General features: G+C 48.9%; 3 protein-coding genes across 3 annotated transcripts in view; all 3 read right to left on the bottom strand.

Annotated features, from left to right (window-relative positions):
* Nucleotides 1–17,902, bottom strand: part of LOC143955853 (uncharacterized) — a 126,908-nt gene extending 109,006 nt beyond the window's left edge. The window contains exon 1 of the mRNA XM_077465972.1: nucleotides 17,429–17,902. The gene's annotated coding sequence lies outside the window, so the exon portion shown is untranslated. The remainder of the gene's footprint in view (nucleotides 1–17,428) is intronic.
* The window catches only part of LOC143956078 (uncharacterized), a 94,509-nt gene that overhangs the window by 14,958 nt on the left and 59,466 nt on the right, over nucleotides 1–20,085 (bottom strand). The window contains exon 10 of the mRNA XM_077466203.1: nucleotides 14,052–15,165. Coding sequence (XP_077322329.1) covers nucleotides 14,052–15,165 — 1,114 coding nt within the window. The remainder of the gene's footprint in view (nucleotides 1–14,051; nucleotides 15,166–20,085) is intronic.
* LOC143955911 (uncharacterized) lies at nucleotides 16,208–19,178 on the bottom strand. The gene is made up of 5 exons (XM_077466034.1): nucleotides 19,114–19,178; nucleotides 17,942–18,056; nucleotides 16,877–17,011; nucleotides 16,665–16,788; nucleotides 16,208–16,565 (listed from the first exon to the last, which is right to left on the bottom strand). Exons 1-5 carry the CDS (start codon nucleotides 19,128–19,130, stop codon nucleotides 16,321–16,323), a joined length of 636 nt encoding a protein of 211 aa, XP_077322160.1. The 5' UTR covers nucleotides 19,131–19,178; the 3' UTR covers nucleotides 16,208–16,320.

Raw genomic sequence — 20,085 nt, 5'->3', positions numbered from 1 at the left:
GCCCTTTGTAGCTATACCAGCTTCAACTCTTCTGGGAAGGCCGTCCACAAGGTTTAGGAGGGTGCCTATGGGAATGTTTGACCATTCTTCCATAAGAGCATTTGTGAGGTCAGGCACTGATGTTGTCCCCTCTAATTCATGCCGAAGGTGTTCTATCGGGTTGAGGTCAGGACCAATCAAGTTCCTCCACCCCAAACTCGCTCATCCATGTCTTTGTGGACCTTGCTTTCTACCCCAAAACCAGGTAATGTGATCATTTATTAACCACTTGGCGCCCGCGCTACAGCAGAAACACGGCTACAGCGCAGGCTTAAAATGCCGGGAGGGCGTACATGGATGTCCTTCTGTTCTGGCGCTGCAGGCGGCATGCTCTGCGATCGCCCAGTTCCTGGGACTTGGCTGATCACTGAAAAGGGCCAACCACAGCAGGCCCTTTATCACGTGATCAGCTGTCAGTCAATGACAGCTAATCGTGGAAGTAAATAGAAGCCGGTTTTTGGCTCTTTTTTTTCTCATGCAGTCAGCGTGAAGAAAAGAAGAAAGCCGTTACCGGCTTCTGTTAGAGGGACATCGGTCCCCTTAGTGCCCATCAGTACTGCTAATCAGTGCCCACCAGTGCCTCATTATCATTGCTGCCTATCATTGCCCATCAGTGCCACCCATCAATGCAGCCTCATCAGTGCCCCCTCATCAGTGCCCATCAGTGCCGCCTATCAGTTCCACCTCATCAGCGCCCACCAGTGCCTCATCATCAATGCTGCCTCTCAGTGCCCATCTGTGCCACCCACCAGTGCTGCCTCATCAGTGCCTATTAGTGCAGCCTATCAGTGCCACCTCATGAGCGCCCATCAGTGCCACCCTCATCAGTGCAGCCCATCAATGCAGCCTATCAGTGCTCATCAGTGCCACCTCATCAGCACCCATCAGTGTCACTTATCACTGCCACCTCTCAGTGCCCATCTGTGCCACCCATCAGTACAGCCTCATCAGTGCCCACCAGTGCTGCATCATCAGCGCCACCTCATCAGTGCCTATTAGTGCAGCCTATCAGTGCTCATCAGTGCAACCCATCAGGGCAGTCTATCAGTGAAGTCTATGAGTGCCCATCCATCAGTGCAGCCTATCAGTGCTCATCAGTGCCACCCCATCAGTGCAGCCTATCAGTGCTCATCGGTGCCCATCGGGCGATAGTTCGCGAACCGCAACGTTCGCGGCGGGCCCCATTGATTTCAATGGGAGGCGAACTTTGCAAACCTACAGGTCAAATTTGCAGCCACAAAATAATTAATAGCTGTGCAAACATAGTCCCACCGCATGGCCAATGACATAACACATGTATGAGGTGAATCTGGGATCGACAACTACAAGCATTCTTTTTTTATATGGGAAATTGTTGTACGGTGTGCTTTTTTTGGACAAGCAAGTGAGCCAAATGAAGAAAGAAGGTCTCTGTGCTCGATTAAAAAAATTGTTTATAGACATATACATGGTCTGCTGGTCACATGTGTTGAATTCCTCCGAGATCCATGCCTCATTCATTTTTATAAATGTGAGGTAGTTAACACTGTCGTTAGCTAGGCGAGTACGCTTATCGGTCACGATCCCCCCTGCTGCGCTGAACGTCCTTTCGGACAGGACACTGGATGAGGGGCAAGCCAACAGTTCGATTGCAAATTGGGCAAGCTCTGGCCAGAGGTCAAGCCTGCCCACCCAGTAGTCCAGGGGTTCATCACTCCTCAGAGCGTCCACATCGGCCGTTAACCCGATGTAGTCGGACACCTAACGGTCTAGGCGTTCCCTGATGCTGGATCCGGATGACACCTGTCGATGGGTTGGCTGAAAGAATGACCTCATATCTGAAGTCCCCAACACATCTTCAAACCGGCCTCTTCTTGCAGGTGCTGTTGGATTGGTACCCGCAACTCCTTCTCTGGGAGTGGGAATTGCTCCTCTGCCAGCGCACGCAAAGGCAGAATGCAGCATTTCTCGAAGCAAGGCCTGGAAATGCTCCATTCTGCCAGCCCTCTGTGACGGCGGTAACATTTCCGCCATTTTGTGTTTGTACCGGGGGTCTAAGTACGTTGCCACCCAGTACTGGTCCTTGACCCTTATGCTTTTTATACGGGGATCCCTATTAAAACACTGGAGCATGAAGGCCCCCATTTGCACTAAAGTGGAAGCGGTGTGGTGGCCTGGCTCCTGCTCATCATCCAGGATAATGTCGTCCTTTTCATTCTCCTCTCCCCATCCACGCACAACAGGGATCCCAGAAAGGTTTAAAGCATGCTCTTTTTGCTCCTCCTCATCCGCCCCGGCACCATCCTCCTCTGACTCCTCTTCAGACTCCTGTTGTTGACTTGTCTCAGATAGAGTAAGCCCCCCCCTGGGAATTCAGCCAGCATTGCGACTTCCTCATCTTCCCGCTCCTGCTCCTCCACAGCTTGATCAATGACACGACGCAATGCACGCTCCATAAAGAAGGCATAAGGTACCATGTCACTGATAGCGCCATGGCTGCGACTGACCAGTTTGGTGATCTCCTCAAATGGCCGCAGAAGTCTGCATACGTCGCGCATGAGCAGCCACTGGCGCGGTGAAAAAAACCCCAGCTCCCCAGAACCTGTTCTGCCGCAGAGTTCATACAGGTAGACATTAACTGCACATTTCTGCTGGAGCAGCCTATAAAGCATATAGAAGGTTGAGTTCCATCGCGTCGGGCAATCGCAAATAAGACGTCTGACCGGCAGATTGTGTCGCCGCTGAATGTCAGCAAGGCGAGCTATGGCCGTGTAAGATCTTCTGAAATGGGCCGAGATTTCCTAGATGTCCTGGACCCCAGGGTATTTGACAACGAATCGCTGCACGACCAAGTTTAAGACGTGTGCCATGCATGGCACGTGCGTAATTTTGCCCTGTTTCACTGCGCTAAGCAGATTGGCACCGTTGTCACACACCACTTTACCAACTGTCAAATTGAGCGGTGTTAGCCACTGATCTGCCTGTGAACGCAAAGCTGAAAGGAGTGCCGGGCCAGTGTGGCTCTTGGCTTCCAGGCACAACAGACGCAGCACGGCATGGCAACGTCTCACCTGGCATGTCGAATAGGTTCTGGGGAGCTTGGGCGGCGCAGCGGAAGAGACGCTAGCAGCGGAAAAGGAGGAGTCAGCCGAGGAGGAGAGGGAGGAGGATGGAGTAGGAGGAGGAGGAGAAGAGTCAGCCCTGCATGCAATCCGTGGCGGTAAAACCAAATCTACACGGGTGCCACGGGTTACATGCTTAACGGCTGTCAGAAGGTTCACCCAGTGGGCAGTAAAAGTCATATACCTTCCCTGCTCGTGTTTGCTAGACCACGTGTTTGTGGTCAGATGTATCTTGGCACCGACACTGTGTGCCAGAGATACATTCACTTGCCGCTGAACATGGCCATATAGCTCTGGGATGCCCTTCTCTGAGAAATACTTCCTTCCTTGGACCTTTCATTGTGGTGTTCCAATGGGCACAAATTTGCGAAAGGCCTCTGAGTCCACCAGTTTATATGGCAGTAGTTGGCGGGCTATGAGTTCTGACAAGCCAGCCGTCAACCGTTGGGCAAGAGGGTTATCTGGCGTCATCATTTTTTTACGCTCGAACATTAGGCCCACGGAAGCCTGCCTTTTTGCAGAAAAACGTGAGCTTGGCGTGATGGAAGGTGGAGTGGAGGACAATTGTGAGGAGAGAGGAGAAGTAGAAGACAAGGCTGGATGGTGAGAGCCTGGAGTGTGGCTTTGTGTGTTCCGTTGCTCCCACTCGGCTCGGTGATGGCTGTTCATGTGCCTTCTTAAGGTGGTCGTCCCTAGGTGAGTGTTGGGCTTACTGTGACTAATGCTTTGACTGCAAAGATTGCAGATGGCAACGCTATTGTCAGCAGCGGACCCGTTAAAAAAAGCCCACACTGCGGAGCCATGTGCCGGCGTCCTGGGAGCGCCAGATATGACCGTACATGGTCGATGACTCGCTCCTGATACATTTGCAGTCTGCTTTGTCCCTCCTGTGCAATGTAAGTTATTCCTGCTTCTCCTCCGTATCTGCTGGTCCATATCTCCCTCTGAACTCCCCTCCTCTTCCTCTCTTGTGGGCACCCACGTGATATCACTAGACACATCATCATCAACGTCACCTTCCCCACCACTTTAAGTAGAGATCTCGGAGTAGGCAGCAACACCGGGGACCAACCTCCTCCTTGGGCTGATCTGGGTACTGTCGTCAGACTGCTGAGTAGCGGTTGTTGCTACCTCCTCTTCCTGATCCAATACCAAGAGTGGCTGCTCATCAGAAATGTCCTCTTGATATGGATCGGAAAATAATTCCTGTGACTCAAGCGGAAGGTATGTGGTGCTGTTGTTGGTGGTAGTTTCTTTGTGGGTGCACATAGCAGAGAGTGAAGAAGAGGGTGCAGATCGAGAGGATGAGGAGGGTGCAGAAGAGTAAGGCTGAATGAGCCCCTCAACCAAGTCTGGTGCGTCCTTTAAAGTAATTGAACACACCTTCTGCAACTTCCCACTTTGGCTCAAGCCTGTTGCTCCTGCCCTACCCCTACCACCCCTGCGGAAGGGCCTGCCTCTTCCGCTGCCTGTCATTTTTTAAATGACCCTGTGACAAAACTCTCAGTCCCTATACCGATGAAGGACTGCTGCAGTATAGGGCAGCGGTCAGCAGTAGTGCCCCTCAACCCTATGTATTGTGGACCTATACCAGTCCTTATAGAATAGCAGACTGTACCTCACTCAACCCTATGTACTGTAGCACCCTAGACAGACCAAGTTACCAGTCCTTATAAGGACCTTTGTGGAACAAGTAGGTTGTGTGTGACTGATTAGCAGACTGTACGTCAGTCCCTATACCGATGAAGGACTGCTGCAGTATAGGGCAGCAGTCAGCAGTAGTGCACCTCAACCCTATGTATTGTGGACCTATACCAGTCCTTATAGAATGGCAGACTGTACCTCACTCAACCCTATGTACTATAGCACCCTACACCAGATTATTACCAGTCCTTATAAGGAGCTTTGTAGAACAAGTAGGTTGTGTGTGACTGATTAGCAGACTGCAGCAGAAGGGCAGCAGTCAAGTATAATATTCTTTCTATATTTGGAAGAAAGAATATTATACGTGTACAAGCCTATTACCATACCACTGATACCAGTCCTGAAAATAACCTTTGTAGACCTAATATAGTAACAGCTACTGATTAAACTGACCCTCACTGCCTCACACACTGCTTCCTGGCTGTCCCTATATAAACTGACAAAACAGAGGCTACTGGAACAATAACTGGAATAGCACTTTTGTGGACCTGATAGTAACAGCTAATGACTAAACTGACTGTCCCTGCAGCACACACCGTCCTGTCCCTTTCTCTAAACTGACAAAAGACACTCAGGCTGCTGCAACAATTAGTAGCACAGCAAACCTATATACACCTAACACCTATACCAGTCCTGAAAAGAACTTTTGTGTACCAAATAGCTAGCGATTTGGGTCACTGCAATCTCTCCCTGCTCCACACAGCAACCTCTCCCTATAGTGACAGAAGAAAGAATGTAAAATGGCCGCCGGATCGGGTCTATTTATAAGTTAGGGGGAATGTCCAACTGTCCATGTGCTGTAATGTTTCAATTGGCTGTCCTGTACCCCATGATGGATATGTCATCATAGGTCAAAGTTCTTTTACACAGTAAACACGGAAGTCCGCCGGGCGAACGGCGCCAATAGTCCGCCGATCGGGCGGACCGTGAACAGCCGAAATTCGCCGCGAAACGACCGCCAGGCGAACCGTTTGGCCATCCCTAGTGCCCATCAATGAAGTAGAAAATTACCTGTTTGCAAAATTTAATAACAAAATATGAAAAATATTTTTTTTTTTCAAAATTTTCTGTCTTTTTTTTGTTTGTTTAGCATAAACAAACAAATTAAAATTCTATTTGTGGGAAGAAAATTATAAAAATGTAATTTGGGTACAGTGTTACATGACCTCGTAATTGTCATTCAAAGTGTGACAACGCTGAAAGCTGAAAATTGCCCTGGGCAGGAAGGGGGTGAAAGTGCTCGGTACCCATGAAAATATCTTGAAACATTTTTACATTTATTTTATTTTTTTACAGTATTTATTGATATTTTTATCATACAGAAACACACAAACAGCACGTGGAACATCAAAAGATCCGATTTTCAGAACTAGAATTTCTAGAATATGCATCATAAACATCATGTCTCGTTACGGGAGGAGGTCCCCCTAAGGCGACAAGTCCACCACCTATAAGGCCTCAACTTCCATAAACAATAACTTGTTGGTTGAACATAGACGGACTTGTGTTTTTTGTTTATTCACCTTACTAACTACGTAACTAAAGAGGTTGTGATGGCGACTATGTTAAAAAAAAAAGGGCAGATGTCAAGTAAAAGATCACTACCATCACTATGTGGTCTTCACATTGCACCTCATAAATCTAATCCTAAATCCTTAAAAAACAGAACTATATCTATCTTTCCCTAGAATGCACCAGAGAAGCCAAAACCAATACAGCTCTACCAAAGTCTCAGAGAAAAAGGAAATATTCACACGGAACCCAGAGAAGATCTAGAAGAAAGGCCTCCAAAGACCCAGATCTGATCTATTAAAAACGCAAGGGAACAGAGACCATTCACAAGGATTCCCTAGATCCAGTTGGGATCATAACCCCATACGGTATCAATGGGGGAGGGAGGGGGGAGTTAGCAATATATTAGCCAGGCATTGGCATTTGTTAACCCGAACACCACAGCTGGTAAATATAGTGGGCCCTAAACCTCACCTGGTCGCCAAAAAGGGCCAGAAACCTCGTCGATGAACTTGTTAGATCAGAATCCATCAAAATTACCCCAAGGAACTGGCTAACTGACCTTCTCAAACTAAAAGGAATCTTCCCATGTGGAAAACGCCACATCTGCAAACTTGTGGACCTATTCACGAATGGGGATGGACGGAAGACCTAGCAGATAAAAAGAACTTTATTAACTGTAGCACCACTGGGGGCCTTTACATCACTGAATGCCCGTGCTACAAATACTACGTAGGCAAAACAAAACGCTCTTTAACAACCCGTATCGGTGAACACCTATCAAGCATCAGAGGAACCGATGAAGAAAAGACACCCGTTGCACAGCATTTTGCTAAAATGTTATAGAGGCCAACCGAACGACCTTAAAGTGAAGGGCTTCTTTGCCCTCAAATTATTGGACAGGTTTGGCTCCACCTGTTAGCTCTCATGAGGAACAACCCAAACCCTTTAAAATGGCAGAGGACTTTGGAGAGAAAGCCAAACTAAAGAAGTCCACGCCACCCTAGTGGACGAAACTAGTTCGGTGAATTGCTCCGAAACCTAGTGACTACCAGCAGCAGAACCGCCATTGATGGCACCAGCCCTCCATCGCCCATGAAAAGCAGAGAGACTACAGTGGCCACTGGAATCATACCCACACCACACTATCAGCCTTGGATCCCAGCTCTCCACCACTATCCTGATTTTCCCAGTGGACAAGCCCCATAGGACTCAAAAGTCCAGTACCGAGCAACCGAAGCTCCCAACAGTGCGCTCGAGGCGAACGGACTACCATCACTTCCCTTATGAGTCATTAGCCCCCCCCCCCCCCGTCTACTGGGAGGAACATTTGCCGAAAGCTCCCGAGGCTCGCATCCACTGACCTACACAGTGCAAGGAGGAAAACACGGTCAGCAGCTCCACAACACAAGAATCTCCAAATAAACCAAGGCTACCTGCCATTAGACATGTGCGCTGCCAAAAAGTGAGTTTGTTTTCATCTCATTCGCTTTATTTCCTTTTTTTTTTCGTTTTTCGGGTCACTCGTTATGATTGAAATTCATAAAAAAAAACGAATTCGGAAGGAAAACTAATTGCACGTCTACTATTCAGTCTCCCTGGGGATCTCAGACTTCTCAGTGAGGACAGATGTCCTTGTACTAGCCACAATCTAAGATAACAACACCACTAAGGTTCCCGGTTGTCTCATTGCATCCTGACCCCCCAACACTGACCAATGCTGCATGATACAGTAAGTCAAATCTGAGGGGTGCATCTCTGATATCGGTTTGAGAGCAGGCGATCCACGGTGTATCTGTACAGCCATATCCAGGCTAACAACACTGAGGTTTCATGCCACCTCTCTAAAACTGACCCCCCCTCCCCCCCCCCACACACACACACTTATCTATATCAATGTAGCACCCTCTACTTCAGGTAGGTGCTAGAAGTAGGATTTTTCCGTTTTGATCTGTGTGGGCTGGGAGTGGCTCAGAGTAGGCTGGTGACTCTCATATAGCATCATCTTTTGCTTACCTCCCTTCTGCTTCTAGAGCAGGGATCTCAGACTAACGGTCCTCCAGCTGTTGCAAAGCTACAAGTCCCATCATGTCTCTGCCTGCAGGAGTCATGCTTGTAACTGTCAGCCTTGCAATGCCTCATGGGACTTGTAGTTTTCGCAACAGCTGGAGGGCCGCCAGTTTGAGACTCCTGTTCTAAACGCTTCTAGAAGGAAGAAGGGGAAGATAGGTGGAGCTGTCTGAAGGTGTCTCAGGAAGCCCTGACCAATCCCCCAACTAGGATTAGCGGGGGGGGGGGGGGGGCAGGCCAGGCCTGCTTGATATACCCAGGGTCAGCCCAGCTGGGGAGGAGTTGTCGGGTGGAAGATGCTGGAGATGGAGCAGAGATCTCAAACTAGCGGCCCTCCAGCTCTTGCAAAGCTACAAGTCCCATCATGCCTCTGCCTGCGGGAGTCATGCTTGTAACTGTCACCCTTGCAATGCCTCATGGGACTTGTAGTTTCGCAACAGCTGGAGGACCGCCAGTTTGAGACCCCTATTCTAGAGGCTTTTAGAAGGAAGAAGGGGGAGAGAGGTGGAGCTGTCTGAAGGCTGAACTAGGATTAGCAGGGGGGCAGGCCTCCCTGATATACCCAGGGTCAGCCCAGCTGGGGAGGAGTTGTCGGGTGGAAGAAGCTGGAGCAGAGATCTCAAACTAGCGGTCCTCCAGCTCTTGCAAAGCTACAAGTCCCATCATGCCTCTGCCTGCGGGAGTCATGCTTGTAACCGTCAGCCTTGCAATGCCTCATGGGACTTGTAGTTTCGCAACAGCTGGATGGCCACCAGTTTGAGACTCGTGTTCTAGAAGGAAGAAGGGGGAGAGAGTCGGAGCTGTCTGAAGGTGCCTCGGGGAGCCCTGACCAATCCCCCAACTGGGATTAGCAGGGGGGGCAGGCCTCCTTGATATACCCAGGGTCAGCCCAGCTGGGGAAGAGTTGTAGGGTGGAAGAAGCTGTAGATGGAGCAGAGATCTCAAACTAGAGGTCCTCCAGCTCTTGCAAAGCTACAAGTCCCATCATGCCTCTGCCTGCGGGAGTCATGCTTGTAACCGTCAGCCTTGCAATGCCTCATGGGACTTGTAGTCTCGCAACAGCTGGAGGGCCGCGAGTTTTAGACTCCTCTTCTAGAGGCTTCTAGAAGGAAGAAGGGGAAGAGAGGTAGAGCTGTCTGAAGGCTGAACTAGGATTAGCAGGGGGGCAGGCCTCCTTGATATACCCAGGGTCAGCCCAGCTGGGGAGGAGTTGTCGGGTGGAAGAAGCTGGAGCAGAGATCTCAAACTAGCGGTCCTCCAGCTCTTGCAAAGCTACAAGTCCCATCATGCCTCTGCCTGTGGGAGTCATGCTTGTAACTGTCAGCCTTGCAATGCCTCATGGGACTTGTAGTTTTCGCAACAGCTGGAGGGCCACCAGTTTGAGACTCCTGTTCTAGAAGGAAGAAGGGGGAGAGAGTCGGAGCTGTCTGAAGGTGCCTCGGGGAGCCCTGACCAATCCCCCAACTGGGATTAGCAGGGGGGCAGGCCTCCTTGATATATCCACGGTCAGCTCAGCTGGGGAGGAGTTGTCGAGGTGGAAGAAGCTGGAGATGGAGAAGGGATCTCAAACTAGCGGTCCTCCAGCTCTTGCAAATCTACAAGTCCCATCATGCCTCTGCCTGCGGGAGTCATGTTTGTAACCATCAACCTTGCAATGCCTCATGGGACTTGTAGTTTTCGCAACAGCTGGAGGGCCACCAGTTTGAGACTCCTGTTCTAGAAGGAAGAAGGGGGAGAGAGTCGGAGCTGTCTGAAGGTGCCTCGGGGAGCCCTGACCAATCCCCCAACTGGGATTAGCAGGGGGGGCAGACCTCCTTGATATACCCAGGGTCAGCCCAGCTGGGGAGGAGTTGTCGAGGTGGAAGAAGCTGGAGATGGAGCACTAGATTGTCGGGGGCCCTTGAGACACTCCCCAGTCTGTTGTTGACCTTGGGCCTGAGGGGTCTGGGTGCAAGTCGGAGCCTTTATGAGAAACAAAGAAGGATCTGGACAGGAGACACCGAGAGGGACCGAGAAAGACAACGGGAGCTAGTGTTTGCTGGGCAAAGTATTTCATTCATTTCACAGCGCCTAGAGGCGATTCAGTTCGCATTGTGTGCTATACAAGTATTTCATTTCATTCATTCATTCAAGTCCAAAGAAGGTATCCACCGGACTGCAGCCAGGAGGGCTGCTGAGTGACAGGCACAGTCGAGAGAGCTGGGGAGGCATGGACTGGGAGTGTGCAGTCTGAGATGGATGTAGAGCCAGGGTGAGAGACGGTGTTGTCACGGGCAGGGGAGTCGGGGCAGCTGCGGTCAGGAGGGCTGGCAGGGCCTGAAGAGGACTGACTGGGACCAGCAATTCCACCATAGGTCAGCTAGCACTAAAAGACTTTTCTTCCACTATGTGTTGCTATACTAAAGGGGCTCCGCGGTCCCTGCCTGCAAATGGCAGTTGCTAAGGCCTGACAGAGTCAGAGCTGGGCCTGCCATGTGCTAGCAGTGCCAGGAACCAAGTGTTTTGTACGGGAGAGAGCGAGAGGAACAGTCTACAGAGAAGCGTTGTGTGCTGGAGGAGACCGGAGATCTAGAAGTGTAAATAGAGGTTCCAAGCGATCATCCTATTGGTTCTGGGCACCCCATAATTTTCCCTTACCGTATCCAAGTTCAAAATCCCGCAATAAAATACAAAACAGACCTATGGACTGTTCATTGTCTCTAAGGTGAATGGGAAGTTGCCGGTACTTTATGACAATTCACGATTGTGGTCTACATGTGAACCCGGGTGTGAGCTTTTTATGACAACGTTGTCCTATGTTTTAACCTGTATATCTGTCCAATTTTGATATGCAATAAAGTTCATAACTCTATAGGTAGGACCGCTGTTATCCTCATTCCTCTCCTCCGTTTCGAACTCCTTGGGGTATCTTCCCCACTCTGTGTCTTCACTATCCTTCGTGTTCGGGAGTCGACGGGATAGACGCCACCCAAATCGGTGAGTAGGCCTACCTATCGGGGCTGGCCAACGCATAGACCCAGCACTCCCGATCCTGCGGTACCTAACCCATTGTTTCATTTGTTTAAAAAAATAAATTTAAAAAATGCCATACCATAAAACGGTAGGGAATGAAAAAAAGACCACAAGAAAAAAAAAAAAAAGGAGAATCAAAAAAGTCGAGAGGAAAGAGAAGAGAGTTTCTTAAAATTGGCCTTCAAGCCAAAGGAGAAGATAAGGTCCACGTACGATGAAGCTCCCACGGCATCCACTCTTCGGCCACCTGGGGGGGATGTACACTATATTGTCAAAAGTACTGAAACACCCGCCTTTACACGCACATGAACTTTAATGGCCTCCCAGTCTTAGTCCGTAGGGTTCAATATTGAGTTGGCTCCGCCCTTTGCAGCTACAACAGCTTCACCTCTTCTGGGAAGGCCGTCCACAAGGTTTAGGAGTGTGTCTCTGGGAATGTTTGACCATTCTTCCAGAAGCACATTTGTAAGGTCAGGCACTGAATCCTGACATCAACCTGATAGAACACCTTTGGGATGAATTAGAGCGGAGATTGCGGGGCAAAACTTCTCATCCAACATCAGTGCCGTAGGGTTCAATATTGAGTTGGCCCACCCTTTGCAGCTAGATGAGAAGGCCTGGCTCGCAGTCTCCACTTTAATTCATCCCAAAAGGTTTTCTATCGGGTTGAGGTCAGGACTCAGTGAAGGCCAGTCAAGTTCTTCCACCTCAAACTCGCTCATCCGTGTCCTTATGGACCTTGCTTTGTGCGCTGGCCCAAATCATTTGGAGGAGGGGGGGTTTATGGTGTGGGGGTTGTTTTTCAAGAGTTGGGCTTGTCCCCTTAGTTTCAGTGAAGAGAACTCTTGAGGCGTCAGCATACCAAGACATTTTGGACAAATTCATGGTCCCAACTTTGTGGGAACAGTTTGGGGACGGCCCCTTTCTGTTCCAAAATGACTGCCCACCAGTGTACAAAGCAAGGTCCATAAAGGCCAACCCCAAACTGTTCCCACAAAGTTTGGAGCATGAAATTGTCCAAAATGTCTTGGTATGCCGACGCCTTAAGAGTTCCCTTCACTGGAATTAAGGGGCCAAGCCCAACTCTTGAAAAACAACCCCCACACCATTATTCCCCCTCCACCACATGGTTTGGACCACAAAGCAAGGTCCATAAAGACATGGATGAGCGGGTTTGTGGTGGAGGAACTTGGCTGGCCTGTACTAAGTTGGGAGCATGACATTGTCCAAAATGTCTTGGTATGCCGACGCCTTAAGAGTTCCCTTCACTGGAACTAAGGGGCCAAGCCCAACCCCTGAAGAACAACCCCCACACCATAATCCCCCCTCCCCCAAATGATTTGGACCAGTGCACAAAGCAAGGTCCATAAAGACATGGATGAGCGAGTTTGGGGTGGAGGCACTCAACTGGCCTGCATTCATGTCTTTATGGACCTTGCTTTGTGCACTGGTCCACAATTATTTGGTGGAGGGGGGCATTATGGTGTGGGGGGTTGTTTTTCAGGGGTTAGGCTTGGCCCCTTAGTTCCAGTGAAGGGCACTCTTAAGGCGTCGGCGTACCAAGACATTTTGGACAATTTCATGCTCCCAACTTTGTGGGAACAGTTTGGGGACGGCCCCTTCCTGTTCCAACATGACTGCTCACCAGTGCACAAAGCAAGGTCCATAAAGACATGGATGAGCGAGTTTGGGGTGGAGGAACTTGACTGGCTTGCAAAGAGTCCTGACCTCAACCTGATAGAACACCTTCGGGATGAATTAGAGGGGACAACATCAGTGCCTGACCTCACAAATGCTCTTCTGGAAGAATGGTCAAACATTCCCCATAGACACACTCCTAAACCTTGTGGACGGCCTTCCCAGTAGAGTTGAAGCTGTTATAGCTGCAAAGGGCGGAGCCAACTCAATATTGAACCCTCCAGACTTAAGCCTCGTACACACGATCGGATTTTCGGCAGGGAATTGTGTGATGACAGGCTGTTTGCCGTTAGTACGCTCCATCAGACAATTGTTGTCCAACTTTCGAACCAACAAATGTTGGACCCTACAGACTACGACTGGGACGCCATTAAAGTTCATGTGCGTGTAAAGACAGGCGTCCCAATACTTTTGGTAATATAGTGTTTATCAACCACAAGAAAAGAAAAAGGGAGAATCAAAAGTAGAGAGGAAAGAGAAGAAAGTCTCTCGAAAATTGGCCTTCAAGCCAAGCAGAGGACCATGTCCATGTATGGTGAAGCTCCTACAGCATCCACTCTTCAGCCCCGTGTTTTTAGGGGACGGATATCAAGGTGAGATCTCTGATGTACAACAAAATACGATTCCTACAGAAGACATTTCTATACTAAGACATATTAACGGTTGTGTGGGTTCTCCGATGTCTGTTAAGATCAGACTCCTGTAAAAAACATTTCCCGCACTCAGGGCAGGAACACGGCTTCTCCCCGGTGTGAGATTTCTGATGACGGAGGAGGGTGGTTCTCTGTGCAAAACATTTCCCGCACTGGGAGCAGGAATACGGCCTCTCCCCCGTGTGAGTTCTCTGATGACTGGCGAGGGCGGGCTTGTGTGTAAAACATTTCCCGCACTCGGGGCAGGGATACAGATTCTCACCCGTGTGCAGTCTCTGGTGTCTGGAAAGAGTGATCTTGTCCGTAAAACGTTTCCCGCACTCGGGGCAGGAATACGGCTTCTCCCCCGTGTGAGACCTCTGATGCCTGACAAGTTCTGATTTCCATTTGTAACACTTTGTGCACTTGGGGCAGGAATAAGGCTTCTCCTTGGAGTGAGATCTTTGATGGCGGAGGAGGCCGGGCTTCTCTGTAAAACACTTCCCGCACTCGGGGCAGGAATACGGCTTCTCGCCCGAGTGAGTTAGCTGATGACGAGCGAGGGTGGGCTTCTGTGTAAAACATTTCCCGCACTCGGGGCAGGAATACAGATTCTTACCCGTGTGCAGTTTCTGGTGACTGGAAAGAGTGATCTTCTCGGTAAAACATTTCCCGCACTCATGGCACGAATACGGCTTCTCCCCCGTGTGAGATCTTTGATGTTTAACAAGTTCGGCTTTCCATTTGTAGCACTTCGTGCACTTGGGGCAGGAATAAGGCTTCTCTTCTGTGTGAGATCTTTGATGACGGAGGAGGCCGGGCATCTGCGTAAAACATTTCCCGCACTCGGAGCAGGAATACGGCTTCTCACTCGTGTGGGTTCTTTGATGACGAGCAAGGAAGTATTTCTCCGCAAAACATTTTCCGCACTCAGAACAGGAATACAGGTTCTTCCCTGTGTGCAATTTCCGATGTCTGGAAAGACTTCTCATTTCTGAAAAGCCTTTCCCGCACTCGGGACAGGAATACGGCTTCTTTTCTGTGTGAGATCTCTGATGCTTAATGAATTCTTTCAAATGATAAAAGCATTCCCCGCACTCAGAACAGGAATGAAGGTTTTCACCTGCGTGGGACCTCTGGTGTAGAGAAAGACTTAATTCAGATCTAAAACTTCCCCCACATTGAGGACAGGGAAATGTCTCCTCCTCCTGAATCCCGGCCCCATCCCCCACAGTACGAGGTTGCTCAAAATCGGAGGGATTCCGTGGTCTATCCACACTGTGAAGTCCACCATCCATAGTGGAGATCATTGTCTTTTCTCCTCCACAATCTCCTGTGATGTCCTCATCTTCCATTCTACAACCTGGAGATAAAGTGAGACGATCCTTTGAGGGTTTCTCCATGGCGTGTCCTGGAAAAATATAAAAACATCATCAATAGATATGAGAGGGTTAGTTCACTTCCATCAAGATCCCATCTGGATCAGGTAGATATGAGTGAGGAGATGTTCTCTGTGGAGGTCCCAACCAGCCGGGACTTTTCCCCCCTCTTCAGTCCTTTGGTCCTCCTCCCAGATCACTTCTACATTTACACAGCCTTGTCAGAAGAGCAGGAACCAATGGGGGACTGGGAGGTCCATGCTCTTCACACAACCACAAGCCTAGGCACTGGGTCATGTGATCTCTGATAGACAAGAGGGTCAAAGTTCAGACTTGCAGACCCTTTACCATAGAACAAGTGACCATAGGCCTAGGCTTCTGGTGATATGCAGCACTGGAGGGAGCTTGGAGCATTTTTTTTCTCCTGGAAAGAGAAGTGTTTTAGTATTTATATTACTTCTTATACCAATGAGACTTTCAACAGAGTTTTATGGGAACATTTAGCTATAAGTCAGCTGGAAGAAGAGGAACCAACCTAAGAAAGGCTCAATCTGTGTTATCATATCTGTGCTACTGTAACTAGGAGTGACCCACAACCTAATACTGCCAGCTGAACCACAAATAGGGTATCAGTACAGGGAGGAGACCATTATCAACCTATTATTGGGTGATATCACTCAGCTCCCGCCCTACTCTGGACCAATCAGTGAGCAGTAACAGAGCAGAGATAAGAGAAGAATATATGATGGGTCACCTGTGCTGATCTCTGTAGGAGTGTCCTCCTCTATGAATGTCCTCGTCATTCCAGCCTCCTCCGTATATTGCTGATCATCCCTCACATACGTCTCTTCTACTTCACCCTCAACTTTCATGGTCATCAGATCTTCACCCTAAACCAACAGAATGGCAGAAAATAACATCTGTAACATAGAAGTATTTATGATGTGAGATCACATAGAAAATATCATCTTGTAGAGTCCACACATCATCTCCACATGTCAGAGGGTTCAATCACTTTATGTTCCCGACCCTCAACTCCACCTACCTGATGATGGTGGGGGATGGTGTGACCTTCCTGTGTGGAATACAGAGGACGGGGACATCTCTCTGGTGGGTTCCTGGTATTAGGTGGCTCCTTCATGAGATCTTTATTTCCTCCAGAGAGCTCCTTCATCACACCATACTCCTCATCCTCCTCTTTATACTCTTTTTTAATATTATTATACCTGAGGTTTCCACTCTAAATATATAATAAAACATCCATTGTAACAAACATGCTTGTATATAGATCATAACTATCAGTGATTGTTCCTCATCTACCTGATGATGGTGGGGGATGGTGTGACCTTCCTGTGTGGAATCCCGGGAATACAGAGGACGGGGACATCTCTCTGGTGGGTTCCCATTACTGGATCCATCTGTAGGAAACACACACACTGACTGAATACATTGTTTCTATGTGTTTATCAGATGATGGGGGATGGGTGGAGCCTCCGTACAATAAAGTCTCCTCTTACCCGGTGATGTGAGGGGCGGCTGATTGTCCATCATGACGTCCTTGTAGAGATCCTTGTGTCCTTCTAAATACTCCCACTCCTCCATGGAGAAATAGACAGTGACATCCTGACACCTTATAGGAACCTGACACACACAATGATACAGTCACCATCCAGACGCATCCCTTGTCTGTTACTGGATAATGTCCCAGAATTCCCAGAATCCTCCTCACCTCTCCTGTCAGCAGCTCCATCATCTTCTTGGTGACTTCTAGAATCTTCTCCATGTTGTGTCTCCCAGGTTTCAGAGAGTGAGGTAGAGGCACTGTGATGGTCATATGGTCACCAGATTTTATGGGAGGAGAACTCTGTATTGAAACAAAAAACACTAATACTATGCAATATTCTCAAAATTAACCCCTCCCCTCGGTCAAGATGGTATGTTATTAATAGAGATAAGAGTGATGTCATGTGACCTCCCAGAATCCTCCTCACCTCTCCGGTCAGGTCTGTGTTTTATTAATAGAGATAAGAGTGATGTCATGTGACCTCCCAGAATCCTCCTCACCTCTCCGGTCAGGTCTGTGTTTTATTAATAGAGATAAGAGTGATGTCATGTGACCTCCCAGAATCCTCCTCACCTCTCCGGTCAGGTCTGTGTTTTATTAATAGAGATAAGAGTGATGTCATGTGACCTCCCAGAATCCTCCTCACCTCTCCGGTCAGGTCTGTTTTATTAATAGAGATAAGAGTGATGTCATGTGACCTCCCAGAATCCTCCTCACCTCTCTCCGGTCAGGTCTGTGTTTTATTAATAGAGATAAGAGTGATGTCATGTGACCTCCCAGAATCCTCCTCACCTCTCTGGTCAGGTCTGTGTTTTATTAATAGAGATAAGAGTGATGTCATGTGACCTCCCAGAATCCTCCTCACCTCTCCGGTCAGGTCTGTGTTTTATTAATAGAGATAAGAGTGATGTCATGTGACCTCCCAGAATCCTCCTCACCTCTCCGGTCAGGTCTGTGTGTTATTAATAGAGATAAGAGTGATGTCATGTGACCTCCCAGAATCCTCCTCACCTCTCCGGTCAGGTCTGTTTTATTAATAGAGATAAGAGTGATGTCATGTGACCTCCCAGAATCCTCCTCACCTCTCTCCGGTCAGGTCTGTGTTTTATTAATAGAGATAAGAGTGATGTCATGTGACCTCCCAGAATCCTCCTCACCTCTCCGGTCAGGTCTGGGTTTTATTAATAGAGATAAGAGTGATGTCATGTGACCTCCCAGAATCCTCCTCACCTCTCCAATCAGCAGGTAGATGATCTCCAGGGTGAGGTTTCGTATCCTCTCAGTCATGTGACTCCAACCCTCCTCCATCCTCATTGATGTGGTCATGTGATCTGTGCAGGCCTCTCTGTAGAGGAATGTAGACAGAATTATCAGGACTGTATTGGTTGTACAATATTAGGATGAGGATAAAAGAGGTTAATAGGTGGGCTTCCCCCAAGTGGCAACTGGCAGGTCACATTTGGTTGTTTCAAATACAGGTAATGCCTAAGGGATTGCAACAACGGTACTGTTAGCAGTGGAGACACCATGGCCACCAGAGGTCTGTTGATAGCTGAGCTCTGCTATCCACAGTGAAGTTCCCCTCATCTTGGACACCCTTCTCCCTCTTCCAACATGTCCCTGCTCTCCCTCAGAGCTTTCCCGATCTTCCCTCCATGAGACCCAATATGGTCTGACACCTCATTGTCCACCACCTCTTCCTCACCAGAGCCCAGCTTGCAGAAAGCACCGGCTACTGCCCCCTGCCTGGAACGTGGCTTCCTTGGGAGAACTCAGACAAAGACCCACCATCTCCCGATCCAAAGAACCCGCTGTTTATAACTCCAAAATATTTACACCAAGGCTGACCTCTTTTATAGTTAGGGAGGAGATGATCTCCTCCCTCAATATCCACTAATATCAGAGCCTCCCCCTCCCACCCTTCTTATAGCGAGGGGCGGAGATCTCCACCTTCTCCCCTCACTATTGGCTGATCTCAGACACCCTCCTATAGTGATGAAGGTTGGGTGATTCACTTCCTCCCTCCCCATTATGGGCTGCTTATCTGGTACAAAGGCCCTGCAGGGCATTGTGGGCGAGCGCCAAAATGAAATCGACCACAAATTCAAGGAAAATTTTGAATTTACGGAAATTGGAATCAAGTTTCGGTACAACCCGAATCTGACCCTCATCCCTCGTTACAAGAAACCACTCTGGTGAGACATCTCCAAAATGAAGGAAATGTTCCGGCCCCGTAAGTGGAGGAATGTTCTCACCCCAAAGGGGTTAATCTAGGTCTCCACACTATATATGTGTGTATCATCATCTGCTGGAGATAAAAGACGTCACAGCGACTATGAAGGAAGAGGACGGAACATGACGGGGGGGTTACTGGGTGTAAATAGAAAATAAGATCTTATTACCTCCTCTGCTGCCACATCCAACAAAGGGTACTCCCAACAATGTCCCCTCTCTTCTTCCTCCCAACTCACCTCTCACCCGGAAATTCCTGTCTGTGCCTGACACCACTTCCTGTTTTACACAAAGACTTCCTGTCTCTATGGTAGGAAGTGAGATCACCACCTTGGGGAGCTCAGAGAAACTGCAGCCTTGAGAAAAGTTCCCCTAGTGTGAACACCTTCTTGTCATTGTTGCCAAGTGTCCAGTCCCAGGATTTAGTCTACTATCCCATCATGTCTTCATTCTTCAGGTTCCAGGACTCTGTGTTGTCAGGGCTGGGTTCAGCCCTTCCTTCTCAAAGCTGGCCACTCAGCTGTCAGCTAATCGCCAGCTCCTATCTCTCCACGGTTACTCAGCTGTTGATGATATCCTGCTCATCAATCCTGCCTACTTAAAGTGGTGTTGCCACCAAAAAATTAAAAGTGCTTAAAATTCGTAAAAAAATAAAATAAAAAATAATTGGCAAAAAAAAAAAATTTTACTCACCTCTAAATACCGGTTGCTAGGGGGTCCCTCATAATCTGCCTTCCTCATTGCCCAGGCTGGTGACATCACTTCCCCTCACGCCGCACATTCACCTGGGACCTGTCATGTGTCCCAGGTGACTGTACGGCGTATCACGGCGCCCTGCGCCGCTCGCGCATGCGCAGTGGGTGCCCGGCTGTGAAGCCACAGCCGGGTGCCCACAGTATGCATGACGGCGCCGCGAGCGGAGCGGGGCGCGAGGGGGGGGCTTCGTTCCCCCGCATCGCTGGACCCTGGGGCAGGTAAGTGTCCGATTATTAAAAGCCAGCAGCTGCAGTATTTGTAGCTGCTGACTTTTAATTTTTTTTTTTTTAGGGGGTACCCCACTTTAAAGAGGAAGTAAACCCTGATGGGTTTACTTCCTCTTTGTCTCCCTGCAAAGGTAAAGCATAAGGGGCTACTATGCATTG

This window comes from Lithobates pipiens, unplaced genomic scaffold (genome assembly GCF_037356315.1).
Source record: "Lithobates pipiens isolate NorthernLeopardFrog02 unplaced genomic scaffold, aLitPip1_a1.2 Scaffold_35, whole genome shotgun sequence".
Taxonomy (NCBI): Eukaryota; Metazoa; Chordata; class Amphibia; order Anura; family Ranidae; genus Lithobates; species Lithobates pipiens.
This window is presented reverse-complemented; position numbering and strand designations above follow the sequence as displayed.